The following is a 21,819-nucleotide window of genomic DNA, read 5'->3' as shown; positions in this document are numbered from 1 at the left end:
AGTCCAGGTTGGCCTTCAACTATGCAGTCCTTCTGCCTCAGCCTCCCAAGTGCTGGAATTATAGATATGCACCACGGCTGACTGGCAGTATCTTTATAAGCATTGTTTAAGGTAAATGAACTATGAACCATGAAGTAAAATATAGCAGTGAGCTTCATTTGGTGAGACAAAAGTTTTTAAGGAAAATGTTTTTCATTCTTTTCTCTTAAATAAACAAACAAAGCCATAGTTTCCTAAATACTGCAACAGATGAGAACTCACTTCTTGTGCCACTTCCTTAGAAAGGATTCTTTTCCAACTGAGAACTTCTACCAGCAAAGAGCTATCATCATGGTCAGACTGAGATAAACCTATGTCTTGCTCATGAATTTCCAATTCATCACACTCGGTAGGCAGTGATTACCAGCATACCTACAACTATGTTGTTGTTTTTTCTTTTTTCCAGTACCATGTCACTAACCTTTTTTATTGTGTTATCAAAGCCACAAATGCAAGTAATTTTTTAAGAAATCAAGTCACCCCACAAGCACTTAACAAACATGCCGTATTTTAATTCTCCATCACGGTTCCTGCTCCATGCCTAGCACCCCCAGAGTCTCCTCAGCCAGACTCCAAAGTTCTCATCACAGCTCTTCCAACTGAGCAGATCCCATTCTAGGTGCCACAATCCAGTCACAGGATTATCAGTCCCAAGTGATTTGAACACTTCCATCCCTATTTTGATTTCATTTACTCTTCATGGGCTTTCTGAATATAAAGCATTTCTATTCTTCGTGGTGTTATATATTCGTGTTTCCTATTGGTGTAAACACACTGTCACAAGTATCAACCATCACTTTCTTATTTTCCAAGTGTCACTGTCTTCCCTCAACCTGCTTCTCCCTCCCCTTTTACATAATGTGTTTTCTTAATGGTCATTAATTTATTGTCTTACACTAAGAAAGTGGCAGATTCCTGCACTTGTTATGTTGGGTTCTGTCATAAAATCTAACCGTAAAATTATTTTTTAAATGTAATATATAGAACACAAAGTGAATTTGAGGCAAACCCTAGGAAATTCTTTGGTTATGAATTACCCAAAATTGATTAACAAATCCCCCCTAACTTGCATTTTGTCTAAAGTAGCAATTTTATATCATACAAATAAATTTCAAGTATGAAAAGTGCATTATTGTAATAATAACTCTGTGCAAGTCCAAAATTCTTAGCTTATAATAAAACTGTAAAGCTTAAAAAAATAAAAGTAAAACCATCAGTGCCAGCTATTGTAGAAGTCCAACATCTTCTTAACATGTTGCAGAGAAACATTTCTGGAAGCAACATGTAACTGAAAGGAAACTACTTGTTTTCACTACTTTACATTACTATCATCTTTAGTATTTTCTTTCAAATAGAAATTCACACCCTTTATCAGGACTTTTTTTTTGTTTTTTGAGACAGGGTCTCACTATGTAGTTGAGACTGACCTGGAACTCACTATGTAGCTCAAGCTGGTCTTGAACTCACAGCGATCCTCCTGCCTCAGCCTCCCGAGTGGCTGGGATTACAGGCGTGTGCCACCACGCCGGGCCTATCATGTTACTCTTGAGTCAGCCATTCTGTGCAGTTACCACTTGCATTGCATTTCCAAAATCATCTTCTTCATGTGTTCTCTTTAAACTGCCTGTGGTACCAGAATGAACAGATAAGGACCTTTCCATTTGGAGTGGCGACATCATCTGTATTGTTAATTTTGCTAGGGAGATGGCTTCATATTCCTGAAGCTGATGGACAAATCCAGCATTAGGATTAATACACAATATTCTTTCCTGCACACAAGCAAATGCATCTCTGTACTTCATCCCAAAGTTTTCCATAATGTATGCAGTAACAAAGACATCACTTCTGGAGAGCCCTGCATTTCCCTGCACAAGAACTTTTCCTCCAGTTTGTAAGCGCTCATCAATAAACTCCTTCGTCATAGGGACAAGTCGTATTATATTTTCCAGTGGATTATCTGCAATATCCAAGACTAAATATCTAAACAGTTGCTGAAAATTTGCTTTAATAAAATTTGCTTTGATATTTTGTCGTATGCAAATTATGAGTTATTCCATGTTTCTATAATATAGGCAGCTTGCTTTTCACAGCAGAATAAAGGCCTAAGAACCATCCAGGTAGAACTTCCTGCGTCTCCCGTCTCGTAGGGCAGGTACACTCCTCGGCGTCCTCCTTGCACTGTGGGATCGAGGGGACTCCGGCTTCACGTCCTCCGTGGCCCGGCCGGGGAGAGAGCAGGGTTGGTGGGGAGCTCACGCCGGCCGACCCGCGGCTGCCAAAAGGAGGGCTGGCGGGCGAGGGCGGAGGGTTTTTTTTGGTGGCGCCGGCAGCCACGCCCGGGAAGAGAAGGGTTGGGCGGCTCCTGCCTGGCCGCCTGCTGCCCCCACGACCGAGTCTCCGCGCCCCTGGGACACCCAGGATCCCACCATGATGTTTACTTCCTCTCCACCGATACTCCAGACTGGTTCATCAGCATTTCTTCTACCCCAGCGCACCCTCCAGCCCCTCCATCCGTGCTTTCGCTCTGCCTCTGGTTTATCCAGACAGCAGATATTTTTTCCCATTGTTCATTGGTACATTTTAGGTATACAATAGTTCATTCATCACTGGGGTCTTGTACCTTTACATGATGTATCTTGGTTATTTGTTCCCCATTCCCCTGCCTTCCTTTCACCCCTTCTACCTTTCCCTGTTTCCATTTTTTCCTTTTCTCCAGACAGCAGATACTGCTGTCTCTCTGCCCCACATAGGTTTCTCAGGGAAACGCCTTCCTCCCTCAGAACTGTTAACTATACCACAGTTGTATGTCTCAAATACAACACATGGCATCTCTAGCTTCAGACTATTTGGTCCCTATACAATCTTAAAATGAGTTTAATTTTCTGGGAACAAAGTCCAGTTTCACTGATGGCAAAATGGCTCACAGGAATTCCACGTTCCATTCAAAATTACACGATAAACTGAGACAGAGCCAGAACTGAAACTCGAAACCCAGGCCCGTGCTCTCGTGTGTAAGACCAAAGTCCCCCTACCTGCTCATGGCGCCAGTAGCAAGTCTGTGCTGTGCGCGGGAGTTGGCTTTCCTTCGTCTTTACCAAGTCTGCCCTAGCAAGAGCGACAAGCAGAAGTGTACACAATCCACAGGAAGCCAAAGGATTCTCAGGGTTCTACCAGGCTTTGGTTTGATTCTTTGAATGAGAAAAAAATCTTCAATGTATGTCTAACTGGAGTTAGGGAATTTGCTAAAACATTTCTATCAGTACTATTGAAAGTAATTATTTCCCTAAATTGTCAGCAGAACTGAGAAGTATTTTGGTTTTGTTGTGTGGTATTGAATGGAGCTGAGAATTGAACCCAGGGCCTCATACCTGTTAGGCAAGCACTCTACCACTGAGACACACCCTGGTCCTGAGAGATATTTATTCTGGTTTTCTTTACCCTGTTAGAAATATTAAGAATGTTTAGAAAACCCCCTACCTCTTTTTTAATGGAAGGGGAAGTGTGTAGAATAATATCAGGATGCCAAAGCAATGAAATGCAGTAGGCAACGTCTGACTATATCCTCATCATATATGAGGTAAGTTCGACTCAGCTGAGGTTGTATTAGTCAGCTTTTTGTTGCTGTGATAAAATATCAGAGAAAATCAACTGAGCTCAAGGAATTTTCCTGCCTCAGCCTCCCAAGTAGCTGGAAATACAGGTGCATGTCATTGTGCTGAGCCAAACTCCTTTCCTTTTTATAGCTTTGCAGCTAAAACTGGACTAGGCAGTGCATAACCAGGACATTGTTCATTCTCGTTTTCTAATCTGATTAAAATAATGAAATTTAAAACATACACACACTTACATATTTGATTGCAAGGTAGATAAGTCAGTTTTATTACCATAACAAGCTAGCTGCTTTTTGTTTATTTGTTGTCATATCGTTTTTGGTGACAGGGTTTCACTACATAGCTCAAACTCTCAACAATTCTCCCACCTCAGCCTCCCTAGTGCTGGGCTTACAGGTGTGATAGCCAACCTCATAAAGCAAAGAGATTTATTTAGCTCACAGATCTAGAGGACTGAGGTACTAGTATCAGCTCAGATCTGAAGACCCTAGCCCAAAGGCCCCAAGCCCACAGCAGCCAAGTGCAGGAGGAAGAGATTACATCTGACAGCCAAGCAGCCAGAAAGAGATGGGGACCCACAATCCCTCAGGACAAGGATGTCAGACCAGGGGCCTGGGGCTCCACATTATGTGCTGACACTGCTACTCTGCAGACCAAACTTCCCACACAAGGGACCCTTCAGGACGAACACACACCACATCCAGACCATCAAGGACATTCAGCCCAGTCTCGGGCACTGTGTTTCAGCCGTGCTGTTTGTCTTTGTTCTTGTTATTGGCTTGATTTTGCCTCCATTTTGCATTTTCATGAGGCAAATCACACTTGATTTTATCTGGCTTTCTGTAATAACTTAGGAAGCAGCATCCTTTTTTAAGTTATCCTTAAGGTCATCAAATATATTCTTAAATGTATACATCTCCGTTTATTGAAGCCAAAAGAATGTTTTAAAAATTCATATGTCAATAAAAACATTTTGTGAGCTTTTCCTATGTGCGTGTGTGCACATACACACACACACAACCCCTCCCAAGCTCTGCTGACCCTGTCAGGGATTATAAACCCTCACCTGAAGGTGTCAGCCTTCCTCTTCTTCACCACAAGCCTCTGTTGCTCATGAAAGGTGGCTGCACAGGTCCCAGCTGCACTGCATACCCTAGAAACCCCTCGGCTCCAGGCAAACGTACAGAGGTGGTCATCCTGGCCTATGCCACACCCTGCCTGCAGGATGGTCCTCTCTGCCACTCACCTGGCCTTGTCTGATTTAGGCACCCAGTGCTGGTCCACGACCTCCAGGAGAAAGCAGAACTCCACAGTATTTCTGTTGACTTCCACTGACAACACAATGAAGTGTTTGCCACATCTTGTCTGAGGCAATAAAGTAAAACATCAGACACAATTCCACAGCATCCTGAAGGGACTGGACCCAAAGGCAGCCTCCAGCTTCCCTGAGAGTGTCACTGAGTGGGTGACCCTCGTCTCAGTCCATTTTTCTGTTGCTAGTAATACAATACCACTGATTAGGCAAACTATACAGAAGTTAGTTTGTACTCTGGTTCTGGTTCGTGGTTGAGCAGTGGCATGTGGTAGCATTCTGGTTGGCACAATGCTGAGGCAGCACAGGGTATCACATGGCAAGAGGGCAAGGAAGACCCAGCCAGTAGACCCTCTCTCCAGATAACCCATCAGCCCATGATGTGCATGAACAGGTTAACGCACACTCCTGAGCGCCAAGCCCTAATCGCCTTTTTTCTTTTTTGTACCGGGGATCGAATTCGGGTCCTTGCGCTTGTGAGGCAGGCGGCAGAACCATTGAGCTAAATCCCCAGCCCAATTGCTATTTTTTAAAAAACCAACATGGGGTCTTGTTATGTTGCTCAGGCTAGCCTCAAATTCAACACCCTCCTGCTTCAGCCTCTCAGTAACTGGGATTACAGGTATGTGCCACTACACACAGCATGAATCACGTCTAAAAGGTCCCACCTCGTCCCAACTCTTAGTATTGCAAAATGGGGATTAGATCTCAACACAAGTTTCTCAGAGGGGACTAATGATATTCTTGAGTGTGTGTGTGTGTGTGTGTGTGTGTGTGTGTGTGTACCGAGGATCAAACTCGGGTCCTTGAGCTTGCAAGGCAGGTGGCAGAACCACTGAGCTAAATCCCCAGCCCTTCCATATTCTAACCATAGCAACTGCACTGTTAAACCCACAGCCCCTTTCCTTGGCACTGTCCTCTCCATGACATTAAGCTTGGCACATGACCTGCAGTGCCGCTCCATGGAGGGTTAAATGTGCCCACTCTGTCAAGCACAGGGTGGCCACACTACCAGCTTTGATGAACAAAACATGAACGAAGGCTCTGCAAATCTGTGGTGGCCCTCAGCGAGGACACTGGTGTAGTCCAGACACGACCTGTCAACCTAGGTCCCAAGGAGAAAATGACAAGTGTCAGTGCAGAAACCAACCATAGTGAACACATAAGAAATGCACCGCTCCCAGTTATGGGACTTGGGCATCGTGTACTGTTGCATCTGGAGCCATCTCTCCACTGTGTGTGAGAGCTGAAGGCTGTAGGGCTCTGATTTGGGCAGGCCAGGTTCTTCGATCTTACCTGCACAGGAGGAGGCAGAAGGCAGCTGTGCTGTCAGAGATGTGCTGGGGTAGATTCTGTCATCCCAACACCTGACACCTGATGGACACCTGACACCTGACAGAGCAGTCTGCCCATGAAACCTGTGGCCTCCCCTCCCAGTGTCTTTTTTCCAAAGCAGGACCTATCACAGCCACTGGTTACTCATGCAGAGATCAGGAATCCAACTGCACCTGACTCCCTGCTGTCTCCCCTCTTAGGAGGGGGTGACTTCTCTGTCTGAGTGTGCACAGGGACTTGGGGCTGGAGACAGGAGGACTAAAAGAAGCAAGCAAGACGCAGGTGTCAAGGCCCAACTCTGGTGAGGCTGAGGGGCACCATGAACATAGAGAAACACATCAATAAGGAAAAGCCCAGGTTAGCTGCTTTATGACAGTACCTGCACGTGTTTTCTGGCTTGATTTTATGGAAAAATATTCCTAAAGAATAATAAAAAATATTAAAATGCAATGAAACATTATTTTTAAAATAAAAATGACATACAAGTCAATCAAAAATCCCAAATACTTATAATAAAATACCTGGCCATATATTAAATAACTACATACATACATAAAATAAATTTTATTAATGCTTGTATAGACGTATATCTAGCAGGAAAAATATACATTACAAGAATATAGTCAGAGTTTATCTCAGGAGTTGAAAGATGTTTTAATCTTATGAAAATCTTTAATGTAAGTAATCATATTCAGTGACTTAAATGACAAAAATATGATTATAGTAAAAGACACCAATTCATTTTATCAAGCTTTTAGCTTCCAAAAAGTAATAGATGCTATTTCTCTTATTTTAAAAAAGAAAACTCATCTAAAACCAACAATTGAATTCATACTTAATGAAGAAATATCAAAAAATATTTTACATTTTGTATTTAACACAAAGCAATAGAAACACATAAGAAAAATCATTTTTCAGCTATGATTTTATATTTAGAAAAAAAAATAGGCCATTAACAACTATTCACCAAAAAATACTTTAAAAATTAACTAAAGACTGTAGCTATACAGGTATATAAAACTCAAGAAGGAACTGACACAAGGATTTATAAAACCTAGACAAAATGAGAACAAAAGAAAATGAAAAAAAACAATAGGAAACATCAATAATGAAGACAATCCATAATGGAAATAGTCAGAAGTCTTAAAGAGTTAATTTTAGACCAAGATAATCAAAGTGAAGCAATGAAAACGATATTTACCTTATATAATACACTTGTTAGCAGAAAAAAAACTTGTGTTTTTTTGGGGGGTACCGGGGATTGAACTCGGGTCCTTGCACTTGCAAGGCAGGCCACTGAACTGCTGAGCTAAGTCCCCAGCCCGAGAAAAAACATTTTGGAATATTTCAAAAAGTAGAGAGAGAAGACCAAACAAACAATATGATACTTATTCAAACAGATTCAAATGCAGAATTTAATTTACTATGTGGCAAAAATATCTTACTTCCAAGAGTTAGAATTACCAAAAAGAACAGGTAATGTTTTTGCTTAAAGCCAGGGCATAAAAACAGAAAGCACCTCAGTGTAATGTACTAAGTACAGAGCTAGCACCATACAAGCTCTGTACGAGCCACCTCGCTAGCAGTATGGAAAGGCTAGCCAGTATTATGAAGATTACAATTTTGCCAGATATTAAACTAGGCAGAGAGAAGGAGGGATGGCACTTATGAAAGAGGAAGATCGTTCATAGATACAAAGTCGTCCTAAGATAAAGCAGCACCTTCCCAGAATTCCATGAGAGTCAATACAATAATACTGGTCTGCATTTTAACAGCTCAATTAAAAGTATTTTAAACTGAGAAGCTTCCTCATAAAAATCCTGATTTCTGGCTTCTTTAGAAAACTCAAAACAATAGAGCAAACTGGAACCCAGGAGGAGGTGCCCCCGGTTAGGTGTTAGGTGCTACAGCACTTCCTCCTTGTTCCCGTTCCTCTTCCATCCAGTCTACTTCACCCATTTAACTCACCTTTCTGGTCCCTGTAGGATTTGAGTTTATGACTCTTGCCCTCCACATGGAGACCAATGAATCAACAGGAAAAAAAAGCAGCATGATTAGGTTTGGTTTTAAAAGTTCAAGCAGACAGCTGGATGGAAGGCAGAAGAGAAGGATCATGAGGCCCCGCCAAGGTTCCGAGTTCGATACCCAGTATCAAAAAAAAGAAAGAGACCCAGGAAATCCACAAACCCTTATCTTACTGCAAACTGAGGCCAGCTACCACCTCCTACAAAAACCTCCCACAGAAGAAAATGTGACACGCTGAGTTAGACACCAGTTAGGGTATACCAGAGAGTGTGGGTAAACCAAAGAGGAAGGGAAGCTGAGCCGTAAGGGTGCCTCCATTCTTACTGGTAGTTTGGTACTGAGCAAGAGTGCCTTGCTAAGCCACCCCACTCCCTGGAGGCCTGCCCTCCAGAACCAGGTAACTAATCAGAGACAAGAAGAGGGCTGGGGTTATAGCTCAGTGGTGTAGCACCTGCCTGGCAAGCATGAGGCCCTGAATTTGATTCCAGTACAAAAAAAAAAAAAAAAGAACAGCCTGAGGAAATAAGGAAATAGTGATGTTGGTTTTGAGATCTGCAGAACTGAGAAGCACAGGCAGGCATTATCCATACCACTGGCTGCAAGGAGATGCCCGCCTGTGTGAGCGCCCATCAGCTGCCTTTAAAAACTAAACCATCCCTAAAGAGCTTCCCAGCAATACAGGCTGTGTGAGGCCCCTGTCTTCCAGTCTTGGCTGGCTTCCTCCCCTTCAGCACCTGATCTCTCAACTTAACTTCCGGTCCTGGGGTTAGCAGCAGACTTGGTCAGGGAAGCAAAGGGCCAGAGAAGGGTAAGCATTCGAGAAGTTTCTTGGGGGCAAACCCCCCCCTCCAACCCAGGGTAACCAATCTGACACAATGAGTGGGAGAAAGAAAGGTACAGGACAGTTTGCTGTTTTTTGGCTTGTTGTTGGCCAAATGACTTGATGCCGGTAGCAGCCAAAAGAACAGGAAATAAAAGGTGAAAGGATATTGTAGGAAAATCAGTATTTCACTATTTCAATCTAGAATATATACATTTGTAGAGTCTTGCTTGAGACTTGCAGCTTTCTATCACAAGCCCAGTAAACAGCCAGACATCACCTCTGGCTCTAAAATGTAATTCTCTAATGGAGGCATCAAGAGAGGAAAGTAAAAGAGAGATACAAAGGAATGATTACATAAAACAATTTTATAAACCAAACACCTATAAATACAATTATAGAGGGCCAATAACTTCATACACAAGAAAACAATTTTAAGATATAAAAAAAGAACACAATAATGTAAAATTCCACTGTCTTTCAATGTAAAAGGACATACACCTCTGCCCTATGCAGATTCCATTAAAGGTTTAAGATGGCTTACAACAAGAAATATACACAGTAAAATGATAAGGTATAAATACTACTAATAATAAAATGTGAAAATACTGTTCAAAAATGTTAGCACCAAAGCTGGGGGAGGGGATATAACCCAGTGGTAATAAGGCACTTGATCCCTAGAGCTGTAAAAAATTTTTTTAAAAGATCAGAACTAGAAAAAGAGAGCAGAGAAGGAGGAGGAGAAAGAAGAGGAGGAACAAAATTTGCAGACCATAAAGGCTTTCAGAAATACTATTGTTGACAACTAAAGTAAAAAGATCACTGGCAGTTGCATGACTCTTACCGTCCACTAGGAGAAAATACATGCTCACTTTAAAAAGGACAGTTCTGTTTCTCCCAACAGAAAAGAACATTTCATGATAAAAATTTCTGTAAATGACGGGCTGGGGATTTAGCTCAGTGGTTCCACCACCTGCCTCACAAGCACAAGGGCCCAAGTTCAATCTCTGGTGCAAAAAAAAAAAAAAATCTCTAAATTATATAAACCCACCTATACAAAAAGTTACTATATTGTCCCTATTTCTTAAATTTCACATCACAGCAAATTTTTTTTTTTTTTAAAAAGAACTTTATCGAGCCGGGCATGGTGGCACAGGCCTGTAATCCCAGCACTTGGGAGGCTGAGGCAGGAGGATCGCTGTGAGTTCAAGACCAGCCTGGGCTACATAATGAGTTCAAGGTCAGTCTCAACTACGTAGAGAGACCCTGTCTCAAAAAGCCAAAAAATAAAAAATAAAAAAAAAGAACTTTACCTAATGACATTTGAGACTACTATGACAAGCACAGCAGAGTATTTCAACATCGGCTGTTCTGTGGCACCCTCAGTACAAACAAAGAACTGCACATCTCTGTGTAGCCAGAGGCAGACGGCAGCGTGTGTGGGCAGAGAGGAAGGAGGGAGGGAGGAGAAGTCAGCGTGACACAGGTGAAGTATATAGATTTCTGGGGATCCGTCCCCACCCACGAAAAGAACAGATACAATGTAGAGGAATGGATGGTATTCTCATCCTTACAACTACAGCAGGTGGGCTTTGGTAAAAGTTCCACAAAAGATGACAAGTGGACAGGTGAGGTAGAAGTCTCTGCTGAGAGCTGGGCATGGTGGCTCATGCCTGTAATCCCAGCACTCAGGAGGCTGAGGCAGGAGGATCGCTGTGAGTTCGAGACCAGCCCGGGCTACACAGTGAGTTTCAGGTCAGTCTCAACTACATAGTGAGACCCTGTCTAACCCCCCGCAAAAAAAAGCAACAAAGAAAAAAACAAGAAATCTGCTGAGAACCCCAAGACTATTTCCTCTGTGGTGTTGGTTGAGGATGAATCTCCAAAGTGTGGCTTTCCAAGGCATAGTGTAGTTGCCCCCCTTCTGTGGATATTAAAGGGCAGCCTGCATCAGCACTCTGGGAGACTTAGCAATAATAAAAGGCCCTGTGTAGAATCAGATACATACGGAACACAGCTGCAAGCAATATTAAGAAGATGGTGTTAGCACCCATAAGCTAAGCAAAAGTAAAGAACAGTTTCAATACTGTGCAGATTTTATAAAAAGTTATATTTAAAATTTGTTAGAATTGAATTATGCCAGAATAAGGGAGGTAAACTAGGATATAACAATGTGTATGTGCAAAAAAACAAGGTAATTGTATAAATGTGAATAAAGATAGAAAGCTGAAACACTTCAGTAAAAACCCGTGTACAAAGTGTACACACCCCACAATTATCACAATGGAAACTGTGTGTGCAGATGGCGGGACCAGAGGTCTGGGGAAACCAGCCCTGTGCGAAGCTACACTTCGAGGCTTTGCAGTTAAATTTTACCCTCTTCTTTGTCTGCTCGGCATCCAACCTCATGCCCAAACACCCATCCTCAATGCTCCCCTCCCAATCCACATTTGAGGTGCGTATCATCACGAGCATCAGCAACGGACTCCGGGATGGACGGCCGAGAACGAGCCCAGCAGAAGCCTTGCTTTCAGATGCTCCCAGATGGACAGTGCTCCTCACTGCTTCAGTGCCCTTTAGGGGTTACCTGGGCAGGGCCCCGTGCACAACTGAGCAGCGACAGGGACAGGAGGCCGGGCTTCTGCAGTGCTGGCTGTGCAGGCTCCTTGCTTGTCAGGGCTTTGTGGATGCTCAGGGGCAGCAGATGAGTCATCTAAGAGGAAGAAGAAAGGGATGAGCTTTCCGAAGAAAGCCTGTGCTCACCCATTTGTCATTTCACTCATACAAGACTCCTCAAGCCCTGGGCTTAGTTTGTGTCTTCTGGATTGAAACACATAACTGACATATTTATTACAATTGATATATTGAAAACGTAACAATAGCAAGCAGAAAGTCACTTTCAGACTTGGGAGAGACCACGTGATCACAGCGGCAGCCCCCAACACAGAATTAGGGTCCCTGACCCTACTGAGGGCCCCTCAACAGCCGCTGGCACTGGTCTAGGCAGAGCCCTCCCCAACTCCAAATCTAAAGTTTTCCACTAACACCCCAGCACAAGAGAACTCTATGTTAAGAACTTACAGCCTCTGACTTTGGTAATTTAGTTTTCTTTTTTGTTGTTATTTGTTTGTTTGAGACAAGGTCTTGCTGCTGGTTCAGGGTGGCCTCAAGCTCACTGGGATCCTCCTCCTGCCTCAGCCTCCTGAGTGCTGGGATTACAGGTGTGCACCACCGCACTGGCTGAAGGTAGTTTAGTTTTCTTGACAGAAATTCTCCTAAACGTACCACTCACAGGAAAAAATTTAATGAAATAATTAAAAGAACACCAAACCACACTTTGTAAGCCTTGAAAAGTGTCAGAGGGTGAGAGTATACCTCATAGAGCAACATGTGCCTCGAATGCTCAAGGCCCTGGGTTCAATCCCCGTCACACGCACATACACACAGAGAGCAATATGAGAAGATATCATGATGTTGTACAGAGTGAAAATGTAAGATACAAAACTAATGCTATTTGAAACACAGTCAGATTAGTATTTGCATAGGAACAGGACTGAAGCGCAGTAAAATAACTGTTGTGGATTACAGTGAGGAGAATCAGATTCAATTTTTATTTCTAGTCTCTTTTTAAATTTTTCAGTAATATGGTTGAAATTACTTAAAAGAGAAAAAAGTGCCAGGTATCACAGTGCACACCTGTAATCCTGGCATTCTGGGAGGCTGAGGCAGGAGGACTGCATGCTCTGTTTCATCTTGGATGACTTAACAAGACCCTGTCTCAAAATTAAAAATTAAAAAAGGGCTGGGGATGTAGCTTCGTGCAAAGGCCTTGCTTTCTGCAGTCCGCCCCCCAAAAAATAAAAAAAACTTTAATAAAAGAACGCTATCCCTCCCTTACCCTTACCGTGCCACTTGCTACCCCATCTCCCTTCGCTTTTCCCAACTGTTCAAACTGTCCCACTTGCATCCTGACCTCCAAAGTGCCCAGGAGCTACACTGTTCAAACACCTAGGCAGAGCCTGTAAACTGGCAAGGTCTTCCCTTCTTTGGTTAAAAACCACGATTCTATGAAGCAAAATGTTGACTTTTCCACTCTTCCCACAGACAAAGCTGCAGGTAACACAGGAGGTCCTTTCTGCTCGGACTCCTGCAGCATCTCAAAACCACTCCACCGTGGACCACCACATCTACCTCAGCCATGCCCACCTTTACGTTCAAGCCTCTCGTGCAGACTCTCGTGCTTGTAGGTAGCAATGATCTGAAAATTCACGACACTTGGGATGCTCAGCCCTTGGTCCTGCAGCAGGTTCAGGGAGGTGGCATAAATGAGCTGATGGGACCGTTTGCAGGTTTGGAGTCTGCACTCCCCCCTGACAAAGGCTCTGCAGACGTGAAATTTGTTGCACTTGTCTTTGAGGTTGCAGTAACCGTAGAGGGGGTCGCCGCCTTTGTTGTACAGCAGACAAACCTGTAGGAAAGGAGGCAGCCCTTGAAAACTAGCTTTCATTGCATCTTTCAATCCCATAAACTACAGCTTCTCTAATTAAAGTGCACATTAAAGGCATCCTTTTGTTAATGTTTTAATCGACACGTTTATGGCTTACAGTGTGGCATTTTGATACACACCTGCAATGTGTATACACTGTGGACAGCTCAGACATACTAAATGGTGATTTTAAAAAATATAGTATGTGTTTAAATTTTTAAAATTAAGCAGGGCATGGAGGCACATGTCTATAATGCCAGCCCTTGGGAGACTGAGGCAAGAGGATAGCAGTGAGTTCAAGGCCAGCCTGGGCTATGTAGCAAGACCCTGTCTCAAAAAAAAAAAAAATTAATTATTTTAGTAAAAGACACAATGCCAGGCCGGAGATGTAGCTTAGTGGTGCCACCACCTGTCTAACAAGCACAAGGCCCCGGATTTGATCCCTGGCATCAAAAAAAAAAAGACACATTCCAGTAATTCCCTTCAAAATATTTCTGCTTGCTGCAAACACACTTATCCCTTCATTCTTGTCAATTTTTGAAAGAGTTCTGGAAGTGTTCTTTTGTGCGTCTTTGGTTGTGCTCTCCTGGCTACCTAAATGCACTGAATAAATCAATTCAAAACATTTACTTTCATTTTTTTTCCAGTTCTGGGGATTGAACTCAAATCTTTGCGCTTGCAAGACAGGCTAAATTCCCAGCCCCAAACCGTTTACTTTGTATGATCATTTGACTTTGGAGAAGAGCTGGAAGTCGCATGGAGATAGATCTGGTGAATACGGTGGAAGAGGACCCACCATCATGTTTTTATGAGCCTGCTTTCTGCTGAATGGCACTCAGCAGCAGCATTCACGGGTTTTTTTGTTTTGGGGTTTTTTTGTTTGTTTGTTTGTTTGTTTGTTTATACCTAAAGACACTCAGTCAAGAGGACTTTCAGACTTGGTTTAAAAAGTGGTATGAGCAGGGGCATGGTGGTGGTAATCCCAGCACTGGACAAGCAGAGGCAGGAGGATTTGTATGAGCTCAAGGCCAGCCTGGGCTACACAGTAAGTTCAGGGTCAGCCTGAGCTACATGAGAAGGACCTGTCCCAATAAACCAAAGAAAGAGAGAGGGAAGGAGGGAAGGAGGGAAGAAGAGAGGAGCAGAGGGAGAGAGAAAGGGGACAAGAATAATGAAGTAAGTGTGTTAGAATTAAAGGGGAATAGGGACCAGGGATTTAGCTCAGTGGTTCTACCGCTTCCCTTGCAAGCACAAGGTCCTGGAGCTCGATTCCAGCACCAAAAACATAAAAGAAAATAAAGAAGTACAGGGGAATATTCTGAATCAATGACAATGCATCTTTTACTGCAAGAAATCTATTTTAAAACTTAAATGTCTGTCACGTATTTCCATCATACCTAGTAATTTCTTATGTCAGGAACATTCCAAATCTTCTTAGCTATTTTGAAACATTTAATTCGTTGTCCACCACAGCTGGCCAACTGTGCTACAGAACATTGGCAGTGAGCCTTCACAGCCACCTGCATTCCTCGCATCCCTGTACAGTAACCAACCTCTCTCCGTCTCTCCCTTTCCTCCACCTGTCCCAGACTATGGAACATCGCATCATCCACTATAAAGAATAGTAACCAGGACCAGGGATTTAGCTCAGTGGTTCCACCGCCTGCCTCGCAAGCACAAGGACCTGAGTTGGATCCCCAGTACCAAAAAAAAAAAAAAAAAAAAAAAGAATAGTAACCCACACTGTTCCTGCCTCACAAGTTCAAGGTCCTGAGTTCAATCCCCAGTATGGACAAAAAAAAAAAGAATAGTAACCCCTCTCCTATTCTCTTCACACAGAAGAGAAAACACACGGTACTTGTCCTTCTGGGCCCGAGTTACCCAACACCATGTCCTCCGGTTCCATGCTGCTGCAAATGACAGGTTATTCTTTTTCATAGCTGAATGATATTCCACTGTAGAAATAAATATACTACATTTTCTTTATCCACTCATCCATCAATGCTTATCTAGGTCAACTCTGTATGTTGGCTATTGTGAATAAAGCTGCAGTAAAACATGTGGGGCAGATGTCTCTTCGACACAGTAACTTCAGTTTCCTTAGGTATATATACCCAGTAACGGGAATGCTGGGCCATATGGTAGATCTTTTTTTTTTTTTTTTTTTTTTTTTTTTTTTTTTTTTTTTTTTTTTTGAGAACCTGCCATACTGTTTCCACAATGGTTATACTACTTTGCAGTCCCACCAATTAGGTAAGGGAGTTCCTCTTTCTTTGTACCATCACGGGCATTTGTTATTTTTGATAACAGCCACTCTAACCAGACTGAGGAGATACCTCGTGGTGATCTTGATGTGCATTTCCCTAATGTAAATGGCATCTTCCGATCATCGATGGCTGTTAAAATCTTGGGGTGAAAGGCCAACGGCTGATACAGAATACTAACGCCCCCATCACCCCAGCTGCTGTGGCACTGGCTGCTAACAATCCAGACCTTACACCCTAAAGTGACCTGCTCTCCTCCCTAAAGCCTAGAGCCAGTGCGGGACTTATGTGGATGCACAAAAGACTGGCCTCAGCCTTAGGTTCCAGCAGTTCTTGAGTGCAGTTTTAACCCCACAGCTAAGTCAAGGCCAGACTTTACCTTCTTTGTACTTTCCTTCCCTACATCCTGCTTCTCCCTTTCCCCGCCAGATCTCACTGAAAAGCCCTCCCTCAGTGAGGCACATAAACCTAAACCTCACCTCAGGCTCTACCTCCAACAAAAGCAATCCTCACAGGAGCACTAATGTATCGCTTCTGCTCTAGGCAAGGGTCATGAGGAACAGCCAAGGTGAATTGGTCTGCCCCAGGACTGCCAAGGACGTCTGCACAGGGGACTCCATAATGACACAGCAGGCTGTCCTCTTGAAACAACCTCGTTCCACAGAAAGATGGTGTCTTGTGTGAGAAACCCAAAGTCTAAATGGGGGACAGATGTTAGGAAGTAGGAAGAACTTGTTCAATGGGGAAGGGGACCAAAGGATGGGGGAAGGGGAAGAGAAAGAAGGGAAAGGGAATTTTTAAAAAAGAATAGAAGGAAAAAATGGAAAACAGAGCTTTTGAGAGCTTTTGGGGGGGTTACTGGGGATCGACCTCAGGACCTTGCATTTGCAAGGCAGATGCAGCACCACTGAGCTAAATTTCTGACCAGAAAACAAGAGTTTTGTAAATGGGAAGAGAAAGAAAGGCTGCAGGGAGGGGAGGGGAATGGGGAAGAAAAGAATTCAGATATATGATGTACACATACAAACTCCCCATGATGAATGTGATCATGACATATGGCAATAATACACAAATAAATAAATAAAAATAAAAACAAGCCAGGTGTAGTGGCGCACACCTGTAATCCCAGCACTCGGGAGGCTGAGGCAGGAGGATCACTTTGAGTTTGAGACCAGCCTGGGCTACACAGTGAGTTCCAGGTCAGTCTCAACTACACAGTGAGACCCTGTCTCAAAAAACAAAACAAAACAAAAACAACAACAAAAAACAAAAATAAAAACCAAAAAGACTGAGTACGTAGCTCACTTTGAAGGACCTGAGTTCAATATCACCACCACCACCACAAAAAATATCTAGCCATCTATCTATCTATACACACACACTCACACACACACACACACATATACACACACGATTTTTTTTCAATTGTAAAGCATCTTGGAAAAATAAAATTTAATCTCTGGCTTCCCATTTACCAGAAAGAAAGGGGGAGGGCTGGGGATTTAGCTCAGTGGTTCCACCGCCTGCCTTGCAAGCGCAAGGTCCCAAGTTCTATCCACAGTACCAAAAAAGAAAAAGAAAAAATAAAGGCAGAGAGGAGAGAGACTGCCTTTGTCTAATGATGTGATATAACAGGAAATACAGTTGCCTAGGTTTCACCATAAAAGTCTGACATTCCCAAAGTCTCTCAGTCCCAGGCCAATGGGGATGTTTAGTCACCTAACAATGTACCACCTTTAAAAAAATTTTTTGCTGTAAAATCAGGCAATTCAATCAAACCTCTAGATCATCTTATGATATATTCAGGGGGTAGCAGTGTTAAATGATATGACAACTATGTCATATGTGACAAAGATTAAATGAAACAAGAATGCAATCGGTGAAATGTAAAATGCTGGCAATTCTACAGGAAAAAGATAATTTCCTTTAAAACCAAATCACATTCCATCTATAATTGTAATGCCAACTTTCTAAAACGAACTCTTAATTTTAATGCAATTTCAACCCTTTTATGAAATAGTTCTAGGAATTTAAATGAGTCTAGAGCTTATCTGAAAAAGAAAACAAAAACTAATTAAACAGAAAATGAAGAGTAATGGGCAGAGGGACTTACATAGTAAAATATAAACTATTTTCCTTAAGCAGCAGGAGATTCAATCAAGACTACACAAGAAGGGGCTGGGGATGTAGCTCAGTGGTGCTGCGCCTGCCTGGCGAGCTCAAAGTCCTGAGACAGATCCCCGCTATGGGGGAGAGGGGAATACACAGAAGATCAAGGAGAATAGGTCCTAAACCCAGGACAAAAATGGTAATGCTCTGTTCCCTTAAGAGATCTCTTAGAACTCAAGGAGGAAGAGGGAGATGTAGGTTAAAAGGTACAAAGTTTCAGTTAGGATGGATCAGTTGAGGAGATTTAATATACAGTATGATGAGTACAGTTAATGAAAACATACTATATACTGTGTTTGAACACTAATGTAGATATTAAATGTCCTCATTACTCAAAAAAAGATAACTATGAGGTGATGGAAATATTAGCATGATATAAACATGTATCAAAACATCACATTGTCCACCATAAATAATTTTTAATTATCCTTCAATAAAGAAAAAAACATTTGATAGTACTCAATGATAAAGTCATATAAGCATGTTGGGTTTTGTTGTTCTCTGCTACAGATTGAACCCAGGGCCTTCATGCTGAGATACATCCCCAAGCCTTCTTTATTTTTTTATTTTTGAAGAAAAAGTCCCAGGCTGAGGATTTAGCTCAGTGGCACCACACCTGCCTCGCAAGTGCGAAGTTCTGAGTTCAATCCCCAGTACTAAAAAAAAAAAGTCTTGTTAAGTCACTAAATTGTATAGGCTGGACTGGAACTTGGCAACCCGTCTGCCTCTGTCTCCCACAGTGCTGGGACCATAGGTGTGCACCATCTCGCCCAGCCAACCTGATACTTTCTTGTAGGAGACAAATGTTTTTGGATATGTTTATTTGATACTTTTTCTTTCTTTTTTTTTTGGTACCAGGGATAGACTCAGGACCTTGCACTTTTAAGAAAGGCATGATGCCACTGAGCTAATTCCTCGGCCCTCGATACTTTTATATTTTAAAATATTCATAACTATCTTGGCTTCCTATTTCTTTTTTTATTCATTAGGTTTATTGGTACATTTTAGGTATACAATATGATGACATTCATCATTGAGAATTTGTACCTTTACATGATATGTCTTGGCTTATTTTTTCCCCATTCCCCTGCCCTCCCTTCAACCCCTCCCCCCTATTTGTAAAGACTTTGCTTCTGTTTTTTCCTATATTTTTTTCTTTTCCCTTCTTTCCTTTCCCTTATCCTTCCCACTTCCCCTTGGGACCTTTTCTTCCTATTTCACATTCTGTATTATACATTTTGATCCTCATTTATACTTTCACCCCAGAGAAACTATCTGGTATTTACACATGTCCTATTAATTTCACTTAAGAGTATCACTTCAATGTGCATCCATTTAATTATAAATGTCTCTAGTTTCTCATTCTTTATGGCTGATTAGTACTCTATTTTATTAAAAAACAAACAAACAAACAAAAAACAAAAAACCCACATCTTCTTTATCCAGTCACCAATTGATGGGTAATTGGGCTGTTTCCAATATTTAGTTACTACAAATTGTTCCACTATAAACATGGTACCCATGTACCACATATACCATGTGGTGTGGTGGCATGTGTGTGCACTAGCACACATACGCTACTGTGGTATGATTCTTTTAACTCTTTGGGGAATAGCTGGGTCAAATGGGACCTCTAATCCTACTTTTTTGTGTGGTTTTTTGGTTTTGTTTTTTGCACCAGGGATCAAACTCAGGCCTCTGCACTTGCGAGGCAGGCGGCAGAACCACTGAACCAAAGCCCCAGCCTAATCCTAGTTTTTTGAGGTATCTTCATATTGTCTTCTTAAATCAATTTTAATGAGCTATAATTTCTAGAATCATGTCTATAACATCTACATTTCACAATGTGCCAGAATGCTATTCTAAATCCGGTCCCTTATCATCTTTTTTAACTGTGCACTGTGTTTTAGGGAAATGGTGAAAGGAATCATCAAGCCCTTTCAAAAAAGAGTCTAAGTCCCTGATATCTAAGTCCCTCATATCATGATTTGTGCCACACAACCACACCTCCAGGCCCAATTGATGGGGCCAGCCCTGGGCTCCTACTGAAGGGCTCACAGAACCCCGGATGATGAGTCTGGACCCAGGATACTTGGGTTGAAGCCACAAAGAAAAAGATACAATGGGTTAGACAATATAAAAGTGTTACAGTTCTATTAATCTAGAAATATCATGATGTTAAAAGGCAAATAGCAGTTGCCCTGCTCCAGCCTCGTGGTGGCTACCACCCTTCTGACTCTTCCTCCCAATAATCTGGTGCAGCTGCTGCCTTGATGTACTCTCCACAACAGGCTGAAATACACGAGGCTCACAGCCATGACCTTGAAAATCTGGCTGCAAAGCTAGAAGAAATCTACAAAGGAGGTGTCAAGAAGAGACTTCTGGCTCCCAATATCCACTCCATGACAGCGTTCTGGGAATGGATTCCACTGCCACCAGGGTGGCCTCTGAGGTTAGCACCAAGGCACAAGTCACAACTCCAGCCTTGTGACTTCCCTCCCTGCTGAACCCTGCCACACCTTCCCATGAACACTGGGCCACCACCGTGAACGGGAATCTCTTTATCCTCCCTCCCCGCACCCCTCTTCTAGCAACCTGGGAATGTCTAGAATAGAATCATGGTGCCAGATTAGAAAATGCCACTTTTAATTGGTAGTCTCAGTATCTCCTCTTGAGATTCTTACTATTTTGTTTAAAAAATTCTTTTGAGCATGCCTCAGTGGAAAGAAACGTGCTAATTTTCCCATCACATCCATTATACTAAGTATTTTTAAAGTATCTAATACTATGTCATACTGCTTCAAAGCAACTACATTTAAAATCGAAAGCCACAAAGTAAATGAAGAAAACGCTTGCAAATAATGCGACAGGAGAGCTTCTTGACAGACAAGTGCTTCTTGGCTACTCACCTCAGGCAAAAGGCAGGGGTCGTTCTGTAAAAGCAGGACCCGAAGCTGGGCTTCGTTGAGGCCAAAAAGCCCATGTTTTTTCAGAACTTGGATGTTGATGGGGGTGTGGATATCGTGGGAAAGGGTGCAGGTGGACCTAGAAGAACACAAAGCTCCTACCAGAAGCCTGCGAGGGGCTGGCTCACCTGACTTGTGAAGGTGACCGATTACTGGTAATCAGAAAGCCCCAGGGTCAATTCCTTGTTCCACGCTCTAAAGCTGAATCCCCCCAACACACCAGGGTCACCCCACCCGTACCGCACCTGGTCACCTCCCCTGACTCAGGCCCCGGGGTGGGCAGCACAGTAGGCTTCAAGGCACCTCTGGCAGCACCAGCCGCTGCATCTTGTCCCCCCAACCCTGGCCTCGATTTCCTGGGATCAGACACAGTATACAGCCTCTTCTGTAAAATTCTGGGGTTCCAAAGGTCCGTGCAACTCCCAAGACCCTCAGATGTCCCATCAAGGAGCACTTTGAACTTATAATCATGCATTTAACCCGGTGGCATGGACAATCCGAGGCGGAGATAGCAATTTTCAAGGGGCGAGGCGGGTATTAAGAAACCTCAGTGGTCTGGCTGGGCGTGGAGGCGAATGCCTTCAACCCCAGCTCTCGGAAGGCCGAGGCAGGAGGTTCGCAGGAGTTCAAGGCCAGCCCGGGCTACACAGCAACCGGTCTCAATGGGGATGTAGGGGGAGCCTGGGTGGCAGCCTGGGTCCCCTTCCAGACCGCCCCGCTCCGCGTCCCGCGCCCCTCACCAGCAGTCACGGTGTGGGCACTTGCCCAGCATGTGCCGGCGGCAGAAGTGCA

General features: G+C 43.1%; 2 protein-coding genes across 2 annotated transcripts in view; both read right to left on the bottom strand.

The window, feature by feature from the left end:
- Positions 1 to 1,589: 1,589 nt before the first annotated feature.
- On the bottom strand, positions 1,590 to 11,608 carry LOC104867391 (serine/threonine/tyrosine-interacting protein-like). Its single transcript, XM_010631721.1, is given in 5 exon segments — positions 1,590 to 2,082; positions 2,084 to 2,500; positions 4,897 to 5,015; positions 5,975 to 6,067; positions 11,519 to 11,608. Coding segments are annotated over 5 exon segments (1,212 nt in total).
- The window catches only part of Zc3hav1l (zinc finger CCCH-type containing, antiviral 1 like), a 15,011-nt gene continuing 4,107 nt past the window's right edge, over positions 10,916 to 21,819 (bottom strand). Inside the window, exons 3-6 of the mRNA XM_010631720.2 lie at positions 21,768 to 21,817; positions 20,971 to 21,106; positions 13,349 to 13,610; positions 10,916 to 11,855 (exon numbers count right to left, since the gene is read on the bottom strand). Coding sequence (XP_010630022.1) covers positions 11,719 to 11,855; positions 13,349 to 13,610; positions 20,971 to 21,106; positions 21,768 to 21,817 — 585 coding nt within the window. The 3' untranslated portion in view covers positions 10,916 to 11,718. The remainder of the gene's footprint in view (positions 11,856 to 13,348; positions 13,611 to 20,970; positions 21,107 to 21,767; positions 21,818 to 21,819) is intronic.

Source organism: Fukomys damarensis, unplaced genomic scaffold (genome assembly GCF_012274545.1).
Source record: "Fukomys damarensis isolate Sample0158 unplaced genomic scaffold, DMR_v1.0_HiC HiC_scaffold_16, whole genome shotgun sequence".
Classification (NCBI taxonomy): Eukaryota; Metazoa; Chordata; class Mammalia; order Rodentia; family Bathyergidae; genus Fukomys; species Fukomys damarensis.
Note: the sequence above shows the minus strand (reverse complement) of the source record. Positions and strands in the feature narration are given on the sequence as shown.